The following is a 19512-nucleotide window of genomic DNA, read 5'->3' as shown; positions in this document are numbered from 1 at the left end:
CTATTGGCCAGGAGAAGACTGCCCCATTGTAATACAGCTGACCTAGACAAGCAGAAGAAAGTGGGTATTAAAGTCATTGATGCGTGGATGGAGGGGCTTAAAGGTAAGGCCTTTGCTGAGCACAGATCGTTCGTCTTCAGTGAGGGGAAGGTCTCGTGGGGGGGAGTAGGTTTTTGCCCAAAGCGTCGATTTTCCTGCTCCTCGGCTGCTCCCTGACCTGCTGTGCTTTTCCAGCAACACTCTGATCTAAACTCTAGTTTCCAGCATCTGCAGAAGTGGACTGTTCCCGCACCACACCAACCTCTATGTATAATGGAACCTCAAAACTGTCTGTCTTTCATACTGCAAGTTTTCCTGGAGATTTCTTTCTCCAGTCACAGCTTCCCAACTTGTTTAAATTCTAACTGGAGTGTGAGCTCCCACCCACATGGTGAACCACAGGTACCTTTTAACCACTCTAGCTCCCAGATGTCCATGACAATGTCTGTCATCCAGGGCATTGTACCCAGGTAGAAATGCTGATCAGATATCTTCGAGAAGCCAAACTTTATCTAATCTGGACATAAATGGAAGTTTAAAGCAATCGCTTACAATCGAAAACATTCTCTATGCTTTTCTGGGCCTTTGGAGACTCAAGAATATTTTTACTGCTTCCACACATTCTGCCACTTTTACTGCCAGTGTAAAAGTCTGCCCACTAAAACAATCTGGGCCCCTTTAAACTCTAACAATCAACTCACCCAGGCTTTCTACCAGGCAGACTTCAGAGTTGGCCATATGATCTCATATAGTATCGAAACACAAGCTTATAAACCTCAACTCCAACAATGAATCACTTGCATTAATCATTACATCATCACTTCTGCAATGAGCTACACAAATAATTTTCAAACTTAACTGGCAAGTTTAAATATCAATAAGCTACCAATAGTGTCATTTAAGGAAGGCAGATAAATCTAAGACTGACTACTGCAACAGTATCACTGTTGGGAAACAACCCCTATCCAGAGAGACAAATAGTGGCCAAAATGTGTAACTGAAGATGAGGTTTCTCAGGTCACATCTGTAAGTCTAGGTGACGGATGACAGCTAGAGGTTGTGGAATCAAAGCAGAATTTCAAGAACTGAAATAACCAAGTATTCACAAAATTCTAAAAGTTTTTTTTAAAAAAAAGTATCAATTAATACAAGATGTTGAAGTCACATATTTATTGAGCCAAAAGGTTTGCTTTTGTAAGGGAATAGAAGGCGGGTAGAGATCAAGCACTTTTGTGATTCTAGAATTGGAGTGAAAGGTATTTCAGTGGAACAATGGAAGCAACCACTCTATTCATTCGAGATGTCTCCCTCAACAACTAAACAATCAGGCAGCTGTGGAAAGCTAAACACTCACTTTGCTTCATTGTACCTTCCCTGAAAGAAGGACAGGAGGCCTCGGATGTAGAATGCAGCTGCTCGGAGACAGTGAGAACTGGAAGACACAAGTAGGACACAGTGTTATTTCAGGCACAAAGACATGACAGTGTACGATGGGTGGCAAAAGAAAAGAAGCCAAAAATTAATTTCTGTCCTCTTCCGGGAGAAACACACATATGAAAGTGGAGTGTTTGAAACGTGTCTTGGTTCAGGAAAAGAAAATTCTGATTTCCAACTGGGCTTTTGAATTACATTTACAAAATGCACAGACTTTGCTTATTTGAAACTGACTGATGTTGGCATCTCCATGGAGACAACAGCAACTCTGTCGTGCCAGACCTCCTGCTCACAAATCAGCAGGAGGTTGCAAAGTGAAGTCTGGTAGACAGTGCAAGAACTTTCAACTGGCAGGTGTCAATGGTGTGCCATCAATTGCTCTGCTGTGCCCTGCCCTGCCCCCCCCCGCCCTCTGCCCTGCCCTCCCCACACGCGCACACACATTCTCTCTCTCTAGTGGCAGTGCTGGGTCACTCAATGCTATTTCACACTCACCAACACCCCCACAGATATCATACAAATGAAAACTGAGCACAGTCAATCTGCAAGGCAACGGTGCAAGCGAGTGTGCAGGTTACAATCCAGTGCCCTAAAGACGCATTAACAATGTAAGATGTATACAGACACTGGGTGAGGATCAGGGACTGTTGAGATAATCCCTCCGACAGTTTGGAAGTTGGCTGACATTTACTGACTAGCCTCTGCATATCCTTTGGGAGAAGTACTGATAGCATGGTGGAATTGCATCCTGGTAAGAGTCAGCCCCCTCAACACAGGAAAGAGAAAGAGAAGTTAGCAGAAGGTTTATTGCATTAGAGATGGAAATAGACTTGTCAATCTGCAGGCTCTGAGCAATCATGATTTTTTGTTTAAAAAAAAAACAAAGTCCATTTCCTCATATTTATCAACAGGGAATTTGGTTTCTGCACTGAAACAACTCCCCATGCTGCCAATGTGTCTCTGCAGCTTTCCTTCATTTTCAGAATAATTAATTTTACTGAATCACCTGTTTCATAACCTTCTAAAAAAATCTAACATCGCTCCCTCTAGTCGTATATAAAATCATCGCAAGTAAGAGTGGCCTTGGAAATGAAATCGTTGAGGTATCCCTTCCCATCACTTAAAGATTGATTGAACTTCAATTCTGAATCACTACGTAATCCTGTTTCTACTGTCCCCTTAACTCACCAGAAGAGGAGGGTTTAAAAATATTAATTATGAGGAGGAGTTACATCAAATTGTGCAATATTCCCTTGAGTGTTGAAGATTGAGAATTTAGTCAAAATGTTGAGAAAGGTACTTCCTGAGGTAGATAGGGAAGTTATTTTCTCTATTAGGAGAATCTTATCAAAAGGGTACAAGTTTAAATTCAGAAATAGAAATAAGCCTTACTGGAGTGAAATCATGAAGGTTTTCCCATTCAAAGGGCAGTATAAACTGGGAACTCTGTGTCTGAAAAGATTCTGGATATTGAGGGAGCTGTAACGCAACTAAAACTTTAAAGGATAAGATCGACCTTTTTGACCTTGGGCAAGTCTATCAGGGATATAGTGTAAAGACAGAAAAACCAAGATGAAGTTCAGGTGAGGATCAGAGATTTAAATGAGTGGTGCAACAGGCTCAAGGGGTTGAACAGTTTATTCCTGCTCATCTATGCATTACCCTTAAATCTTTCAGTGACCTCTCATGGAAACAAACAGCACAGATTAGACGCAAAGCAAATTTCCTCAATACCATCCCATCAAGCATTACCAGATCAAATACAGCATTCAAGTCCAAAGTCCCCTCGACACATTTGAATCATCAAAGCAAAGTAGCCTCAGCTATAGTAAAAATGCTTTCCCTTGGATAATAAACTCTCAGGCACTGTATAGCAATACAAAAAGAAACCAATGAATTTCTTACCTGACTGGGAAGTTGTGATCTGGATTTATCCTTTCCAATAGATTGTACAACTATAATAAACAACAAAAAAAATCTTGTAAATGGATTAATACTCTGAAGTACAACAATCCAACCTTGCAAAAGGAAGGGAAAATAAATTATTTAATAACCCGATTCTGCAAGATGAGCAGCTGCAGACCCACATGATGCACGCATTTCACAAACTGTGGTGTAGGGCTGACTTGCATTTATAAAATAGCTTTACATCTCTCAGAAATCCTTCAAGATATCAACAAAAGCACTTTTGTAGGTCAGGAGTTCACGTGGACTCTCACCATGCCAGGGAGACGGTGGTGTAGTGGTATTGTTACAGGACTAGTATCAAGAGAGGGACATGGGCTTCAATCCCACTGGGGAAAATTGGGAAATTAAGAGTTTACAGTAATGGGGTGCGTATCAAGTCTCTTACCTCCTGATGTCTGTTGCCTTCCCTAATGTAGACGCTGGCCAGGTTTGTGACTATGAACGCCCATAATTCCTGATGTGTAGTCAACTATAACAAGAGAATAGGTTTAGAAATACTTGGAATTTGTATAGTCGGTTACTAATAAAGTTGTAGTCAAATCATGCGGAACCTGAAATCGCAAACAGCAATCTGAGTATCGGACAGTGATGCCGGTTGAGTCATTAGGGAAGAATTCCCCAAATCTGCTTTGCTTAATTCTATGAGATCTTTTATGTACATTGACATGACAAACTGGTCTGTGACCTAATACCTCATCCAAACAACAGCACTTCTAGCAATACAGCATGCTCTCTGAACTTGGAGAGTCAGTATGGATTTTGTGCAGAAGCTTTTGGAGTAGGGTCTGAACCCAGGAATACTAACCCAGAGATGGGCGTTCCACCTACAAAGCCAAAGCTAACACCAGATACAGAGTTTCAGATAAGATTCTGCTCCCAACTCACCACACGATAAGGACCGTTACGGTTCGTAAAAATAAATATGAAAGGTCTCTTACCCTAAGTGCTGTTGTGAACTGTGCTTCTGCATTGTCCATGCAGTTTACAGAGATGCAGTACAAACCCTGTGGGAGGAAAACAGGAGTAATTATTTGCTGGCAAACATGTTCAATTTATATAAATGTGTGAACAAGTCAAGTCATCCTTATGAAGTTAAGAGAGAAGGAGTGACAGAAAGCAAGAGAGAATTCAGCAAAGCCACTGAGTAATAGGAATAATTCCAGTGTGCCATGTGTAATAACATTAGGAAACAGTGACATTATTATGGCGGCATGGTGGCTCAGTGGTTAGCACTGCTGCCTCACAGCACTAGGGTCCCAGGTTCAATTCCAGCCTTGGGCGACTGTCTGAGTGGAGTTTGCACATTCTCCCCATGTTTGTGTGGGTTTCCTCCGGTTGCTCCAGTTTCCACCCACAGTCCAAAGGTGTGCCATGCTAAATTGCCCACAGTGCTAGATGCATTAGTCAGAGGAAAATGGGTCTGGGTGGGTTACTCTTCGGTGGGTCGGTGTGGACTGGTTGGGCTGAAGGGCCTGTTTCCACACTGTAGGGAATCTAATCTAATATGATTATGATTATAATTCTGATTACGCATCAGAAGCAGGATATCAACTCATCCGTTTCTGTTTGCTAGGTCAACGTGGTGCACCAGGATGTAGTGAGGATAAAGGTTTTGCAAATCTTGGGTTTTGCGGCAATGTCCCTACCTCTGATCTAGGAGATCTGGGGTCAAGTCCCGTATGGTCCAAAAGTGCGTCATAACACCCCTGCACAGGGTGGATTAAAAATAACTGAAGTTCAGCTTGGAGGGGCCCTTAAAGTGTCGCGGTATTGTCCCTATCTGAGTCAGAAGGCCTGGGTTCAAGTTTCACCTGCTCGACAGGTTAATCAGAACACTCCCAATGAGGCTGATTAAAAGAGTTAGTTTGTGTTAGGGCTATTGTGGCAGTGTCAGCATCTCTCCCTTTGAGCCAGGGATTCATGTCCCATCTAGTCCAGAGCTGTGTCATAACATTCTTGAACAGACTGACTAGAAAATATCTGCAAAGCTGAGCTTCGAGAACACATTCTACAGCATAACAGCGCAGACCCATCCTGCTCCTACCCTTCCATCTGCTTGTGGGCCTGACTGCTTCCTCCTGAGTCACCTTGTGATGAGACAGTTCTAGAGGAAGTTCAACACCATCAACTGCACAATCATGTTCAGTGCTTCCTACTTCCCACAATGGAACTCCTTCTACCAGGTGGATCAGATTGACCAGATATCCCAGGCTGAGAATTGCCAAAATTCACCAACAGAATAGATAGAGAAATCAAACAGAGATTGGAATTTAAATTCAGATCCCCTATAAGCAAAGCATCAGTTAGTTAGAGGGCTGAACTGCTCGGCGAGGTACTGGTATTAACTCCACATACTCAGCCATCGCCACAGGACAGTGTACAATACACAATGTAGAAGATTGCATCAGAAACAGGGCATCAATTTGGGATGGCACAGTGGCTGAGTGGTTAGTACTGCTGCCTCACAGAGCCAGGGACTGGAATTCGATTCCAGCCTCGGGTGACCATCTGTGGGGAGTTTGCACATTCTCCCCGTGTCTTCATGGGTTTCCTCCCACAGTCCAAAGATGTGCAGGTTAGGTGAACTGGCCATGCTAAATTATCCATAGTGTTCAGGGGTGTGTAGGTTAGGTGTATTTATCAGGGGTAAATGTACAGTAATAGAGTAAGGGAATAGGTCTGGGTGGGCTACTCTTGGCAGAGTTGGTGTGAATTTGTTGGCTGAAATGGCCTGTTTCCACACTGTGGAGTTCTATAAACATCCGCCGGTTTCATTCTAGTTGGTTCTGAATTGGCCAACTTCAAGTGGGATGTGAAAATCGGTTAGTGAGGAAGCAAAGTCAACTCAGGCCTTATGCTGTACTTCGTCGCGATCTGGTAATTTAGATTCGGTAAGGGGTGTGTGCACCTGTGTATGAAAGGTCTGCCAATATTAACCATCTTTCAAGTGGACTGTTTTCCTCAGAACAAGTTTTACCAGGAAAGGGGTCAGAGGAAAGGAGAGAGAAAATGTTACATAAAAAGAAGTGTACCAAGTAGTGAATCTTCGTTATTTTTCATTACTTACCAGTAACGTGTGAAGCTGGGCAGCATGGTTTGAAAATAACCTGGGAGACTGCTGACACAATTGACAGACCTGAGAAATCTGACAAGATAAAGAATGTCAATGAAATAAATCTTTGATCAAAAACTACATTCAGTTACTTCACTAAAAGAGATCACATACCAGCTGCCTCAGGTGTTAATCTATAGCATTAGAAGCAGCCCATTTTACCTAAATAGAATACATGCCACATCAGCATTCTGTGACCCTACTTCATCTAACCCTTTCTGCATATCCTTTTACTTATTTCTTCCTTAATTTTAGTTGGATTCCCTACACATTTGCACTGTTCATCTGAACTATTTGCGTTAGTGAGGTCCACCTGCTCAACATACTCTTGAAAAGATTCCATGACGAAAATGATTTTTTTTGCAAAAGAATTCATAACTATTGGACTGAATTTTAAGATTTTAATCATGCAGCTTCACTTATTTGATGGAAATATTTTATCCTGCGTTTCCCTATTGAATTTACTACTGACTAACATCTTACAAGTGGAAATATCTTATCTGCTTCCACTCAATTGAATCTCATGAGAAGTCTTTAAGTTTATATCAGGTTGCTCTACTGTATTCTAGTTTCTAGAGTAAAGAATCCCAGATTGTTTAGCACTTACACCAAGACTGGCTTCTGCTAGCAAACTAAGATTGCACTCAGAAGTATTCTCTGCAGAGGATTTGTTAAAAATCAGCAAAGAAACCAAATCAACCTAGGAAAACCTTGACTAAGACAGGACAAGACTCATCAATAAGATGGCAGGCTATTTAGGACTGACACGAGGATGAATTTCTTTACTCGGAGGGTGGTAAATCTTTGGAATTTTATGCCCAGCGTCTGTGGAAGATATGGAAATAGTGCGGAGAAATGGCACTGAGGTCATGATCAGCCATGATCTAGGTCAATGGTGGAGTAGTTTCGAAAGAACGAGTGGCTTACTCATGCTTCAATTTCCTATGTTCCTAAAGATTGAAGATATCACGAGGAGCTCATTAAGCTAGGTAAGAGAGACAATACATCACCTTGATATGCCACAGACTCCTGCTTTCAAGCCACTTTAGATTTATGATACCATGAAACCCATTTCTCTGCATAATCTCACTGATTAAAAGGATGCCCCAACTCAGCCCATACTGTCAAAGGTTTCTTCGTAAAGGTTGAGTGACAAGAACCTTACATCCGGTCAGTCAAAAGGACTCTGGTTTACAAACTTTAATGAACAACAGCCCATGATTGTTAGCCTCAAAGAAATAAACAGATGTGGGGAATTTAAAAAAAACTATGATGCCTTGTGCAACTGCTACAAAACTGAAACATAGCTTGTTTAAGTTTATTTTTCTACAATAGACAATGTATTTCAGAATTCAAGTGATGCCTTAACAGTATAAATACATAATTTTCATTTTGACTTTTATTGTAGGATTTTTTATTTGTAACCCAACACATTTTCAGCCTTGATAGAAATTAATAAACTATTTACTTTTGAAAGCAGATACAAGTTCCAATTATAAACATTAAAGTACTTAAACTAAATTTGCAACAATGCATTGATTGGAGATCCAATTTCAGGATCAGGAGGACAGAGAGGAAGTTATTCAGGCCCTTTGCTGCCATTGAATCTGATGACACCTGATCTATAGCTTAATTCTAATTTCCTATTCTAGTCTGTAATAGACTTGCTTGTCTAACAAAAAACTTCTTGGTGAGAAATTTCAAGAGTATCATTATTTTTTCTATGAAGTATTTCCTGACATCAACCACAGGTTAAGCCTGTTTGTTCTGGAATCCCTAGTAATTTTATTTATGAACGGAATGGAATAGAACAGAACAAAACGCCTACGGTGTAGAAACAGGCCCTTCGGCCCAGCAAGTTCACACCGACCCTCTGAAGCCACTCCGCTATCCTATTCCAGTAACCCTGCATTTTCCTTGGATAATCCATCTAGCCTGCACATCTTTGGACAGTATGGGCAATTTTGCATGGCTAATCCAGCTAACCTGCGCATCAGTGGACTGTGGGATGAAACTGGAGCACCCGGACGAAACACATGCAGGCTCAGGGAAAATGGACAAGCTCCTCATAGACATTTGCCTGAGGGTGGAATCAAACCTGGATCCCTGCTGCTGTTAGGCAGCAGTGCCAATCACTGAGCCAACCTGCCACTCAACTATTTTAGTGTATTGAATACATCATTTAGACAATCCTTAATCTTCCAGATATTTTCAATCAACCTATCCAGATATGTTATGACACACCTCTGGAGCAAGTAGGACTTTAATCTGTGTCTTCTGGCTCAGAGGAAGGGACACTACCACTGACTTAAACTGCCTTTCCTCCAAGGTTTTGGACCTTGCTTTAAAACCCTGGTCTTTAAGACACTCCTTAAACGCATTCTCATTGACCAAGATTTTGGCCTTTTTTCCAATGTGTTCTGACGTGGATAATACCAAATTCTATTTAAAAATCCTCCTTTTAAACATATGTAGGTAAGTTAGTATAGTTAAGACACAATACAAATGCAATTGTTGTTATCGTGGGCAACAGAGGAGAGACTTTTGCTCAAAACCAGGTAGGATGTGAACTCATGTCTCAGAGGTTAAAGTCTAAATTGTGCTTAACATTCTATCTTTTTCTGATACTGTCCAGGCTACGAGACAGTGTACAAACCTCTTGGAGAGCTGTTGCTTTGTGGCCTGTTACAAGTCGACACATGATAATATGCTCCAGCAACATGACTTGAAATGAAGAGAGTATTGGGCTGCAGTCCAGCACTGTACAGATAAGAGAGAACTATGTTTTACATTACTATGATACATCAAATACCATTTCTAATGTAAAGTTTTAAAACCAAACCATTGAGTAGTAAGTGTCTTAAGAAGTCTTTAGAAAATTTATACAAACAGCAAGCATGACCTATCAGTTGGAACCTTCATTTCTGAATAATGCTTCCATGGTTAAAAGGTAGTGTAACCAAGCCAGACAGGCCAAAAGGTGATATGTTTACAGTGATAACATTGCCCAGTTGTATTGTTCCCAGTGTTAAACAATGACAGATCTGTACCCACCAGTATTTTAAGCCAGTGTGATAGGGATTGTCCTGCAGTCACCATTACGACACCCCAGTGTTATACAATGAGAAACCTGTGCGCAGAGGTACTGTGCTGCAATAAATAATGGCAGAGCTGGCCCTATGAGTACTGTACTCATGTTATAGTGTTAGACCTTGACCCAACAGTACTTTACCCATGTTATACAGTGATAGACATGGCCCCACCAGTACTGCACCAGTGTTATACAGAGATAGACCTTGACCCATCAGTGCTGTAACCTATTGCTGTGCAATTCAATCCAGGCTTGAAGATGACAATCTTCAGAATTTACAATTCAATTGCAAAGTGGAAAATATCCGTAAATCTAAGCCTCACCAAGCATCTACTGTGAAACTGTGAAAACAGACAGGAGTTCCACATGACTTACTTTTTAATTTTTCTAACTGCATGAGTGCTTTATCTGTGTACTTCTGAGCTTTCTCTAGGTATCCAGCTTGCATGGAGTGCATCACCGTCACCTGAAACACAGAAAACATACCATTGAGATGTTCTTCACCCCAACATTCGACACCTGATCCTTTAAACAACACTGTCCAACCTCACGTGAGAACACAATCATGAATATCAAAGCATGCAGTAAGCTAGCTGGGGACACGTTAATAACTGGAATTTGTAAGCATACTGGTGGGCGAATGGGGTGGGATAGTGGTGAGAAAGCCAAGACATGAAAATTTTCCCATCCCCTCCCTCACTAAAAATTGGAGAACCTAAATAAATAACTTAACAGGGAGAGTTATGAGATTTGACAATTTCATCATTCAACATTTCAAATGTTGACAAGAGTAAGTCCAGGAGGCAGATCTGCAATTACTTTTATAATGGAAATGTAAATATTTGAGGAATAAAGCTAAAAGGATATGGTAAAAGGAAAAGTGGTAGTGCAAAGCAGCTTGGCCATCCAGGGAGGTGACAGCAGTGCACTTGGATAAATGGTCTCCTTTAGTGAGATTAAATTCAATGCATTTAAATAGAGAAACTGGAAAGGTGCTTTCTCTTTCCCACATGGAAATATCCTGTCCTCATCTCTAAAGTTAGTGATTAAATGCAAGAAAATATCATTGCTTTATTGTACTATATTGCCCTGGGATGTTCCTGACTCAAGTCCAACTTTGGCTAGTTAAGGAACCATGATGAGAAACAGTTACTGAAGGATAAGATAAAAATCAGATAGAATTCTTGTTTCTGATGTACAATCAAGCTATTCACTCCTGGAAAGTGCATATTTGAAGGCTGGATGAAAGGAGGCTCCAATGCTGTCCTGTTGAGTGCTTGCCTGCACTTGCCACTTAGTTCAAAAGTATATTGAGCCAAAGTTACAGGAAGCAACTTGAACCTGTAAAGACTAATGCTCATCAGGAATATAGCTGTGGCTGTCAAAGATCAATCATCTCAGCTCCAAGAGTTCGCTTCAGGGTAGTACTGTGAGTCCAACCATCTTCAGCTGCCTTATCATTAAGCTTCCCTCCATCATAAGGTCAGACAATATCCAGGCTTGGGCTGAAAAGTGGCAAGTAACATTTGTGCGACACAAATGCCAAGCAATGACAATCTCCATAAAGACAAAATCTAATCAGTGACATTCAATGGCGTTACCATCAACGAATCCCTCACTATCAACATTTTGGGTGTTACCACTGACCAGAAATCAAACTGCAGTAGCCATATAAATGAAGTGACTGTCAAGTGCAGGTCAGAGGCTAGGTATATGGCTGCAAGTAACTCACCTCCCAATTCCCACCACCCCTCAACAGCTTGAGATGGATTCTCCACATCAGCTGGGAAGGCGTGCATCAAATCTTTATTTCGCTGGTCCAGTTCATGTCCAGGTCAATTTCAAGATTCAGGATTTTAACCCCAGCAAAGGTAATGCCACTGAATATCAAAGAGCGATGGTTAGGTTTTCTCTCATTCACGATGCCACTTGTGTGATATGTTCATTACTTGCTACTTATCAGCCCAAAACTAGGTGTTGTCCCAGTCTTACAGCACATGGGCACAGATGCTTCAGTACCTGAGCACTTGCGCATTGTTTTGTAGTGTTTAGCACAATCCGTAAGCATTCCCATTCCGCCCTTTTTTTTGTGGGGATGGGTTGTGGGTGTGCACGTGCGTGTAGGCGGACAGAACTTTCATGAAGCAGTTGCAAGACAGTTAGCCTTAGGATGCTGAAGAACTCATGCGGTGATGTCTTAGGACTGAGATGATTCACTTCTAACCACAACCATTTTCCTTTGTATTACGACTTCAAATAGCAGAGCGCTTTCCCCTCATTCCACACAGACTCCAGTTTTGCCAGGGGTCCTGGATGTCATCCTCAGTTAAATGCTGCTTTCATGTCAAGGGCAGTTACTCTCCCTGCATTTCTGGAGTTCAGATGTTTTGTTCATGCCTGAACCAAGGCTACACTGAGATCAGGTGCTGGATGGCCCTTACACATTACAAACAAAGCTTCAGTGAACAGATTATTTCTGAGCAAGTGTTGCTTTACAGCACTGTCCAGCACTTTGATGATGAGAAAAACAATATACTGATAGGGCTGAACTTGGTTGGATTGGATTTGTCTGGCTTTTTGTGGGCAAGACCTGGGCAACAATTGTTCACATTGGTAGAAAGATGGCAATGTTGCAACCATACTGAAACAGCATGGCAAGAACAAAGCTCTTTCTGAAGCACACGTCTTCAGTGCAATCCCTGGAATGTTGCCAGAACCCATAAACTTGGCAGTATCCATTGCCATCAGCCATTTCTTGCGGCCACAGAGGGAATCAAATTGGTTGAAGACTGGAATCTGTGATATTGGGGACTGCAGGAGGAGGCTGTGATGGATTACACTCTACATTTTGGGCTGAGAGCAGGCACAAATGTTTCAGCCTGGACTTTTGCAAAGATGTGATGTATGTCTCAATAGGCCGAATGGTCTGCTTCCATACAGTATGGATTCTATGATTCTCTATCAGTCCGGGAATGGATATTTGTTTAGCCAGCTCCTCCTGCTCGTTGTTTAATTGCCCATCCCCATTCACAAGTGAATGTGGCAGGACTACAGAGCTGAGATCTGATCTATTGGCTGTAGGATCACTTAGTCCTATTCTACTGTTCAGCTTGTAAATACTCCTGTGTTTCACCAGGTCGACACCTCACCTTTGTGGCGTGGTCTCCTGCACCTCCGTTGAACCAATGAAGTGCAAACAGGATGTCATTTAAAAATAAAATGATAATTTGGCACAAATTGACAATCTTACTTGGACAGCTGGAGCAAAGATGGAAACTGGAGACTTGATAAGCTGTTGCAGTTGACACGTATTGTAGGGCAGGAAGGAGTTACGTGCTCAATGTGTAGCTGGATGAATTATGTTTCGTGTATTGAGGGGAATAGAGGAATGCTTACATTCCTCTGCACTGTGGTTCCTTAAGATCGTGCAGACCAAAAGTGGGAATAAGTTCCTTCAATTTGTGACATCTTCCTCATTTTAATAAGACCAAGTGCTTATACATGCTGCAGTGGCTCTATGCTCAACAAGCTATTCAATCCTTGTCTGATTATCTTTCTGTGAAGTGCCTTGGTAAAGGCACAAAGCAAGCTGTTGCTCAGGAAGGTACAAGTCAGTGTATAATCACTGACTTATTCAAAAGCAACAGGGAGGATGCTCATGTACAAATTTTGATCCTTTCTGCAGTCACTAGATACCAGACAGAAGTAGGATTTCCAGGTTAGCTACTTCCTTATCGAGCTTGGGGCCACTCAGAGAGATCAGGAAGCCTCAGCAGCACAGATTGGATTTGGAACCTGCTCAGATTAGATCAGCGGCTTTCACCAAACAGCAGACTCTGCAGAGTTACCATTTGATCTATTACCAAAGATTTGCATTTATACAACACAAAAACAGAAGTGACACAAATACTTAATAGGTATGGCAGGATCAGTGGAGCAAGAAATGGATTTAATGTTTCAGACGCACAACCTTTCATTAAAACTGGGAAAGTAGAAATGTAAAAAGGTTTTGAGCAACAGAAAAGGGAATGTCAGGAAAAAAAAAAAGAGGTCTATGATATACTGAAGGACAGCAGAAACGGAAGCGTGGTGGTAACGTCTCTGCCTTGTAATCAAGGAATGCAAGCTAATCCACTGGGAACTTGGGATCAAACCCCACCACGCATCTGGCTGAATTTAAATTCACTTAATTCAACTGGGTTATTAAGCTAGTCTCAGTGATGGTGACCAAGACAGCCATCGTCAATTATTGTAAGAACTCATCCGATTCATTAATGTCGTTCAGGGAAGGAAATCTACCATCATCATCCAGTCTGACCTACATGTGACACCTGACCCATAGAAAAGATTCTTAATTGCCCTCTGTAATGGCCAAAAAGCCACTCAATTCAAAGCAATTAGCAACAAATGTTAGTCTTGCCAAAGACACACCATTTCAAGAAAGAATGTTTTTGAGAAAGTACAAAAGGGTTCATGGGCACAGCTATTGGGAATTGTAATGGGACAAGTAAAACAAAAGATGTGCCTGAAGAAGGTCCCAATGGCAGCATCCCAATCAGCTGTGGTCCAAATCAAACTAATGAAAATAGGAGAGAAACAATGGAAGAATAACCAAAACCAGGAACGAAAATGGAAGGGAAGCAGAGTTATCAGCTAAAATTGTTGAATTTTTAAGAAACAGATTGAACAAATGAAATGCTCTCTCAGATCTGATATTTAGCATTTTTTAAGTAACAGCATCATGGTCTCCTTTAGGTGTGTAACAGTATTTAGCACAGAATTCACCCCTTCACTCCCCAAAAAATATTATGTAAACTCTTACTCACCAGGTAAACCAACACACACATATGCTCCTTTGGTAGCCAGTGAAAGAGGTCTGCAGGGTTAGTAGGCAGAATCTCGTCATCATGCAGCGTTGAGATGGTTTGAATACATTGCTGCAGCTGTTTCAGACAGGGCTTCACGCTTTTTACCTTCAAGAATATCACAGATTATTCCATCATTCACTGGTTGTTTCCTTCTTGGAAAAAATGTACATTCATGTTTGCTGAAGCTATTATACGAATGGGTGCACATTCCAGCAGATATTTACTGAAACTGTTCCGCTTGGGTTTACTTTCACAGTTATCCGACTCCTGCTTCTCAGTCAGAACGTTTGGTGTTCATAATATTTGTCGACACACCCAGTACTGGAGAGGGCCAAATATGCCATCTTTCAGGAGATGTTAAACTGAAGTCCCAACTGCTTTGTCAGTTGGATGTTGTAAGATTCCATAATGATATTCAAACAAAGCATATTCATTCATCAACCAATAACATCTAAAGAACATTATAAAGATCATTATCATATTGCTGCTTATTTGAACTTTTAGAGCATATGGGTTGGCATGCCCGCATTACAACAGTAACTACACTTTCAAAATTGCTTCATTGATTGTACTGAAATGACCAGAGTTTAAGAAAGTAACTTTCTTCGTATAAGCCTTTCATTAACTCTTCTGTACAGCACTTACGGTACATTCAGACTTAAACATCAAATTTAATCATCATTTGTGACAGAACGTTCATTATTCGTATTATCTTTGCATAACGGCACGGTAGGTCAGTGGTTAGCACTGCTGCCTCACAAGGTCCCAGGTTCAATTCCAGCCTTGGGCGACTGTCTGTGTGGAGTTTGCACGTTCTCTCCATGTCTGTGTGGGTTTCCTCTGAGTGCTCAAGTTTCCTCCCACAGTCCAAAGATGTGCAGGTCAGGTGAATTGGCCATGCTAAATTGCCCATAGTGTTAGGTGCATTTATAGGGTAGGAAAATGGGTTTGGATTGGCTACTCTTCGGAGGGTTGGTGTGAACTTGTTGGGCCTGTTTCCACCTGTAGGGAATCTAATCTAATCTAACTTTTTTAAAAAACCAAACATCCATTTTAACTGTCTGCCACAAGTTGTGGTCTCTTCCTGCTATATTGTTGGTCAGAGCAAATCCATTATTTAACCTTTTGTTCTCTTTCAGAATCTTGAAAACGTGTTTTGGACCACCTTGCAATCTTTTCAGTTCTCAAGAAAATTGGTGTCGAATTTCCAGCACAGAGCTGATCCAGATCCACTCAAGCCTCCCCGTATTCTCCAAAAGTCACCCTTTCAGCATATCCTTTTATTCTTTGTATATTTTAATTCCCTCTAAAATGTATCTATGTTTTTTTACCTCAACTGCCTCACTTAGCAATGAGTTCCAAATTATTATCACTCTGGGTAAAGAAGTGCCTTCCAAATTCCCCATTGATTTAGTAATTATTATTTTATATATATGACCCTAATTTTTGTTTTAAATCAACCTGTTCAGAAATGTTAATACATGCCTCTGGAGGAGGTTTGATTTTAACTTTGGCCTCCTCCTTCAGAGGTAGGGATATTACCACTGTGCTACAAGAACCCTTATGACTCTAGTTCTGTACCCACTGCACAAGTGCAACATCTTCTCTACAGCTGCGATACCAAATCCCTTCAGGATTTCAAAGACCCCAATTAGATCATGTTATAGGAAAGATCCCTAGCCTTTCATCTGATCCAGTCAGCAGCACTTCACAAATCACACAATTCTACAAAAGCCAGTATTGCACCCAGTCCAATGTATGTACAGACGTAATTTTCAGGTCTGAACCAACACTCATACACTTTATGGAATGAAGAGCAGGAGGTAGATTTTAACCCCAACTTATTGACCTTCATTCTCTAAATTATTTCTCTCACTGGTTGATTTCAACAGAAATACTACTGTGTCTGTACTTTCCCCTTGTGCTGGAAATTTTTGATGACATTTCATTGCTCACCTGTCCTGCATCCAGATAGTGTGTGACCTGTAGCACCAGGAAAAAGACACGCAGTGACTCCTTCTGAATAGGGTTACCTTGCCAGTTCTCCACAATCTGGCCGCACAGAGTCAGAAGAGGGTGAACCTCCTGCAGCTTCCGTTCCATCAACAATAGCTGGAAGCCAACAGGGAGAATACACCAACATTAAAACTCACAGCTAAACTCAAAACCAATATATAGACAATCACCACTGATCAATAATTATTGAGCTCCTGTGATTGCTCCCACAAACTTTCCAACAAGAAGGGGCACAAATCTGATGTGTTGTCTGGGACTATCCAAGGTTGCTTTTTCAGTGTCTCTGCCTTTTGAGATGTGGAGATAAAGCAAAATTAGCTTATACCCCTCTTGAAGGCATTTCCTCCACCCAAGGAGTCATTCGACTCCTCTAGAAGTTTAACCAGATTAAGGATTTAACACTCTCTAGAGATGGATGGTTTACTTAACTGTTAATTGGTGAGCATCATCATCTGCTGTCAATGGCAAATACTAACACTTAGACTATTTCCACAAAAGCAATGCTGTACAATATGCCAGAATGTTTTTTTGGGGAAGGGGAAGGACGTTTAAATACAAGCTTGAAGGGTGCAAACTCAGTTCCACTGGTTCAACAATGCTCGAGTTAGGAAACCCACAACCACTACCACCTAGAAGGGCAAGGGCAACAGATATATGGAAATACCACCATCTGCAAGTTCTCTTCCAAGTCACTCAACATTCTCAGTTGAAAACATATCACCACTCTATCAGTGTCGCTGGATCAAAGTCCTGGAAGACATGGTGTCCCCAGCACCCCAACCAGCATTGTGGGTCTATCGATACTAAGTGTACAGCAGCAGTTCAAGACAGACCACACCACCACCTTCTCAAGTTCAATTTGGGACGAACAGTAAAATGCCTAGGCAGTGAAGCATACATCCCATGAATGAATTAAGAACAGGTGATTGAACAACACGTTGGTTTGCATTTCAGTACATTCCACTAAACATCACATATTTTTCAAAACAAAAAGATATCTCTTCTTGTTTGCTAGTTTGCACCGCTTACTTTTTTCTCCCAGAAGTATTTACTCTCCTGCAATTAAAACTTTACAGTCCCTGGTGACATTTCACTCTCTCACCCTGGTGGTCATCATTCACACATGGGGCTGTGACTGTCAGCAGAGTTTGCACTGTTGGTAGAGACTGAATAAACGGTTTTCCATTGGTAAAAGAGCATTATTGGATCTGGATCCTAATTATTTGTGCACAATCTTCAGGTTGCTGAGTGGTTAGCCCTGCCTCGCAGCACCGGAGACCCAGGTTCAATTCCACCCTTGGGTGACTATGTGTTGAGTTTGCACATTCTCCTTCTGTCCGCGTGGGTTTCCCCCCCACAGTCCAAAGATGTGCGGGTTAGGTGAAATGGCATACTAAATTGCCTATAACATCCAGGGATGTGCAGGTTAGGTGGACTACCCTTGGAAAATGCAGGGTTACAGGGATAGAGCAAGGGGTGGTCGCTGTTTGGAGGGTCGGTGTGGACTCAAATGGGCCAAATGACCTCTTTCCACAGTGTAGGGATTCTATGGTTAGAGTCTATGATTCTATGAAAAAGTAACACTAATAGATTTTCGTTAGCCCAACCTATTTGAACCAGCTCAATCACAGAAGCAAAATTAGGTGAAAGACAGACACCAAAACGCAACAAAAGTGCTGAAGAGGTTCAGCAGGTCTGGCAGCACTGTAGGAAATCCACCTTTTTAATTTTAGTTGGCCAGCTGTTGAGTCAACCAAAATGAGATTGACTAAGTAACTAAAAATGAAAACGTGGAGGGGGCATTCCTGCTCGATCGGCTTTTAACTACTTGCTTTTGAAATTCAAATACACTCTGGATTTCATAATCCACCTGCTTACTCAAATCATTATGTCTTGGAACATTTTTAAAGCACTGAGGAAAACCATGAGCTGGATTTCTGTAGACTTCCCTTCTAATCAATCTTAAGATCCCCTAACATTTTTAACATCAATTGGAGGATTTATACAGTGATGAGTACACGAGCTGCAGATTAGAGTTTAAACTCTGCACAATGTTTGCAAGCTAATTTAACCAAATTGGGGGAAAAAACTTACCATGCCTTTACTTAAGAGGAAGAGTGCTCTGTAAGATAAGAAAGATAAGTTTACATTAATGAACTGAAATAACATGGTCATGAAACTATGACTCACTTTATATAAATGACAAGGACATTTCTTAAGATATCCAAAAGCTTGAAGTAACTTTTGCCACTCTATAGTCTTGAATGCATATTCCAGACAAACTTTTCAGTGCAGGACTCAGCACGTCCTCCATGGAGATGCCACTTTTTAGACAAGATGTTAAACCGAGGGCCTGTGATCCTCTAAGAAGGATAAAAGATACTTCAGAGCTATTTTAAAGAGCAGGGAATTCTCACCAGTGTCCTGAGCCAATAATTAACCCTCAAATATTAAGAAAATGTGATTGCCACCTTGCTGCTTATGGGAGATTGGCAGCTGTACTTAACTTCACCTCAAGAATAGTTAATTGGTTACAAGGCGCAATGGAACGATAGCCATGAAAGGTTTGTATTTCCACAAAGCCTTTCTTTATGATAAAAAAAACCTGTTTCAAAAACAAATGGAACAGAAGTATATCCCTCGATGATAAAAAAGACTCAACAGTTTAAACTTAACACTCAAATGCTTTCTTGTGTCTTTGGTGACGCCAGTGTAGAACTGAGAGACTTTAGCAATGCCAGAGAACAGGTGAAACAGGTCCTGGGACATTATGCAAACACAATAAAAGAGGTTTCTTAATGTATTTTTTCATCTTTTGAATACCACTCAAAAATCATTAAGAAATAGACAGACTTGAGGCCATGGAATGCTGTGCATCAATGAGAATTTAAAATCTGAAGTATTCACAAAGTCTCTTCTTGTTGCATTGACATCTGGAAGAGGTCAGATGATTTCAGACAGGGGCTAAGTTAATCAGCAAACTC

At 41.2% G+C, this 19512-nt stretch overlaps 1 protein-coding gene across 1 annotated transcript in view; it reads right to left on the bottom strand.

Moving 5' to 3' along the window:
- The window catches only part of mau2 (MAU2 sister chromatid cohesion factor), a 59137-nt gene that overhangs the window by 18774 nt on the left and 20851 nt on the right, over positions 1-19512 (bottom strand). Inside the window, exons 6-15 of the mRNA XM_060846628.1 lie at positions 18623-18650; positions 16469-16624; positions 14471-14617; positions 10020-10110; positions 9210-9313; positions 6509-6586; positions 4380-4445; positions 3827-3910; positions 3379-3428; positions 1394-1471 (exon numbers count right to left, since the gene is read on the bottom strand). Coding sequence (XP_060702611.1) covers positions 1394-1471; positions 3379-3428; positions 3827-3910; positions 4380-4445; positions 6509-6586; positions 9210-9313; positions 10020-10110; positions 14471-14617; positions 16469-16624; positions 18623-18650 — 882 coding nt within the window. The remainder of the gene's footprint in view (positions 1-1393; positions 1472-3378; positions 3429-3826; positions 3911-4379; positions 4446-6508; positions 6587-9209; positions 9314-10019; positions 10111-14470; positions 14618-16468; positions 16625-18622; positions 18651-19512) is intronic.

The sequence above is a fragment of the Hemiscyllium ocellatum genome, chromosome 28 (assembly GCF_020745735.1).
Source record: "Hemiscyllium ocellatum isolate sHemOce1 chromosome 28, sHemOce1.pat.X.cur, whole genome shotgun sequence".
In the NCBI taxonomy this organism is placed as follows: Eukaryota; Metazoa; Chordata; class Chondrichthyes; order Orectolobiformes; family Hemiscylliidae; genus Hemiscyllium; species Hemiscyllium ocellatum.
Note: the sequence above shows the minus strand (reverse complement) of the source record. Positions and strands in the feature narration are given on the sequence as shown.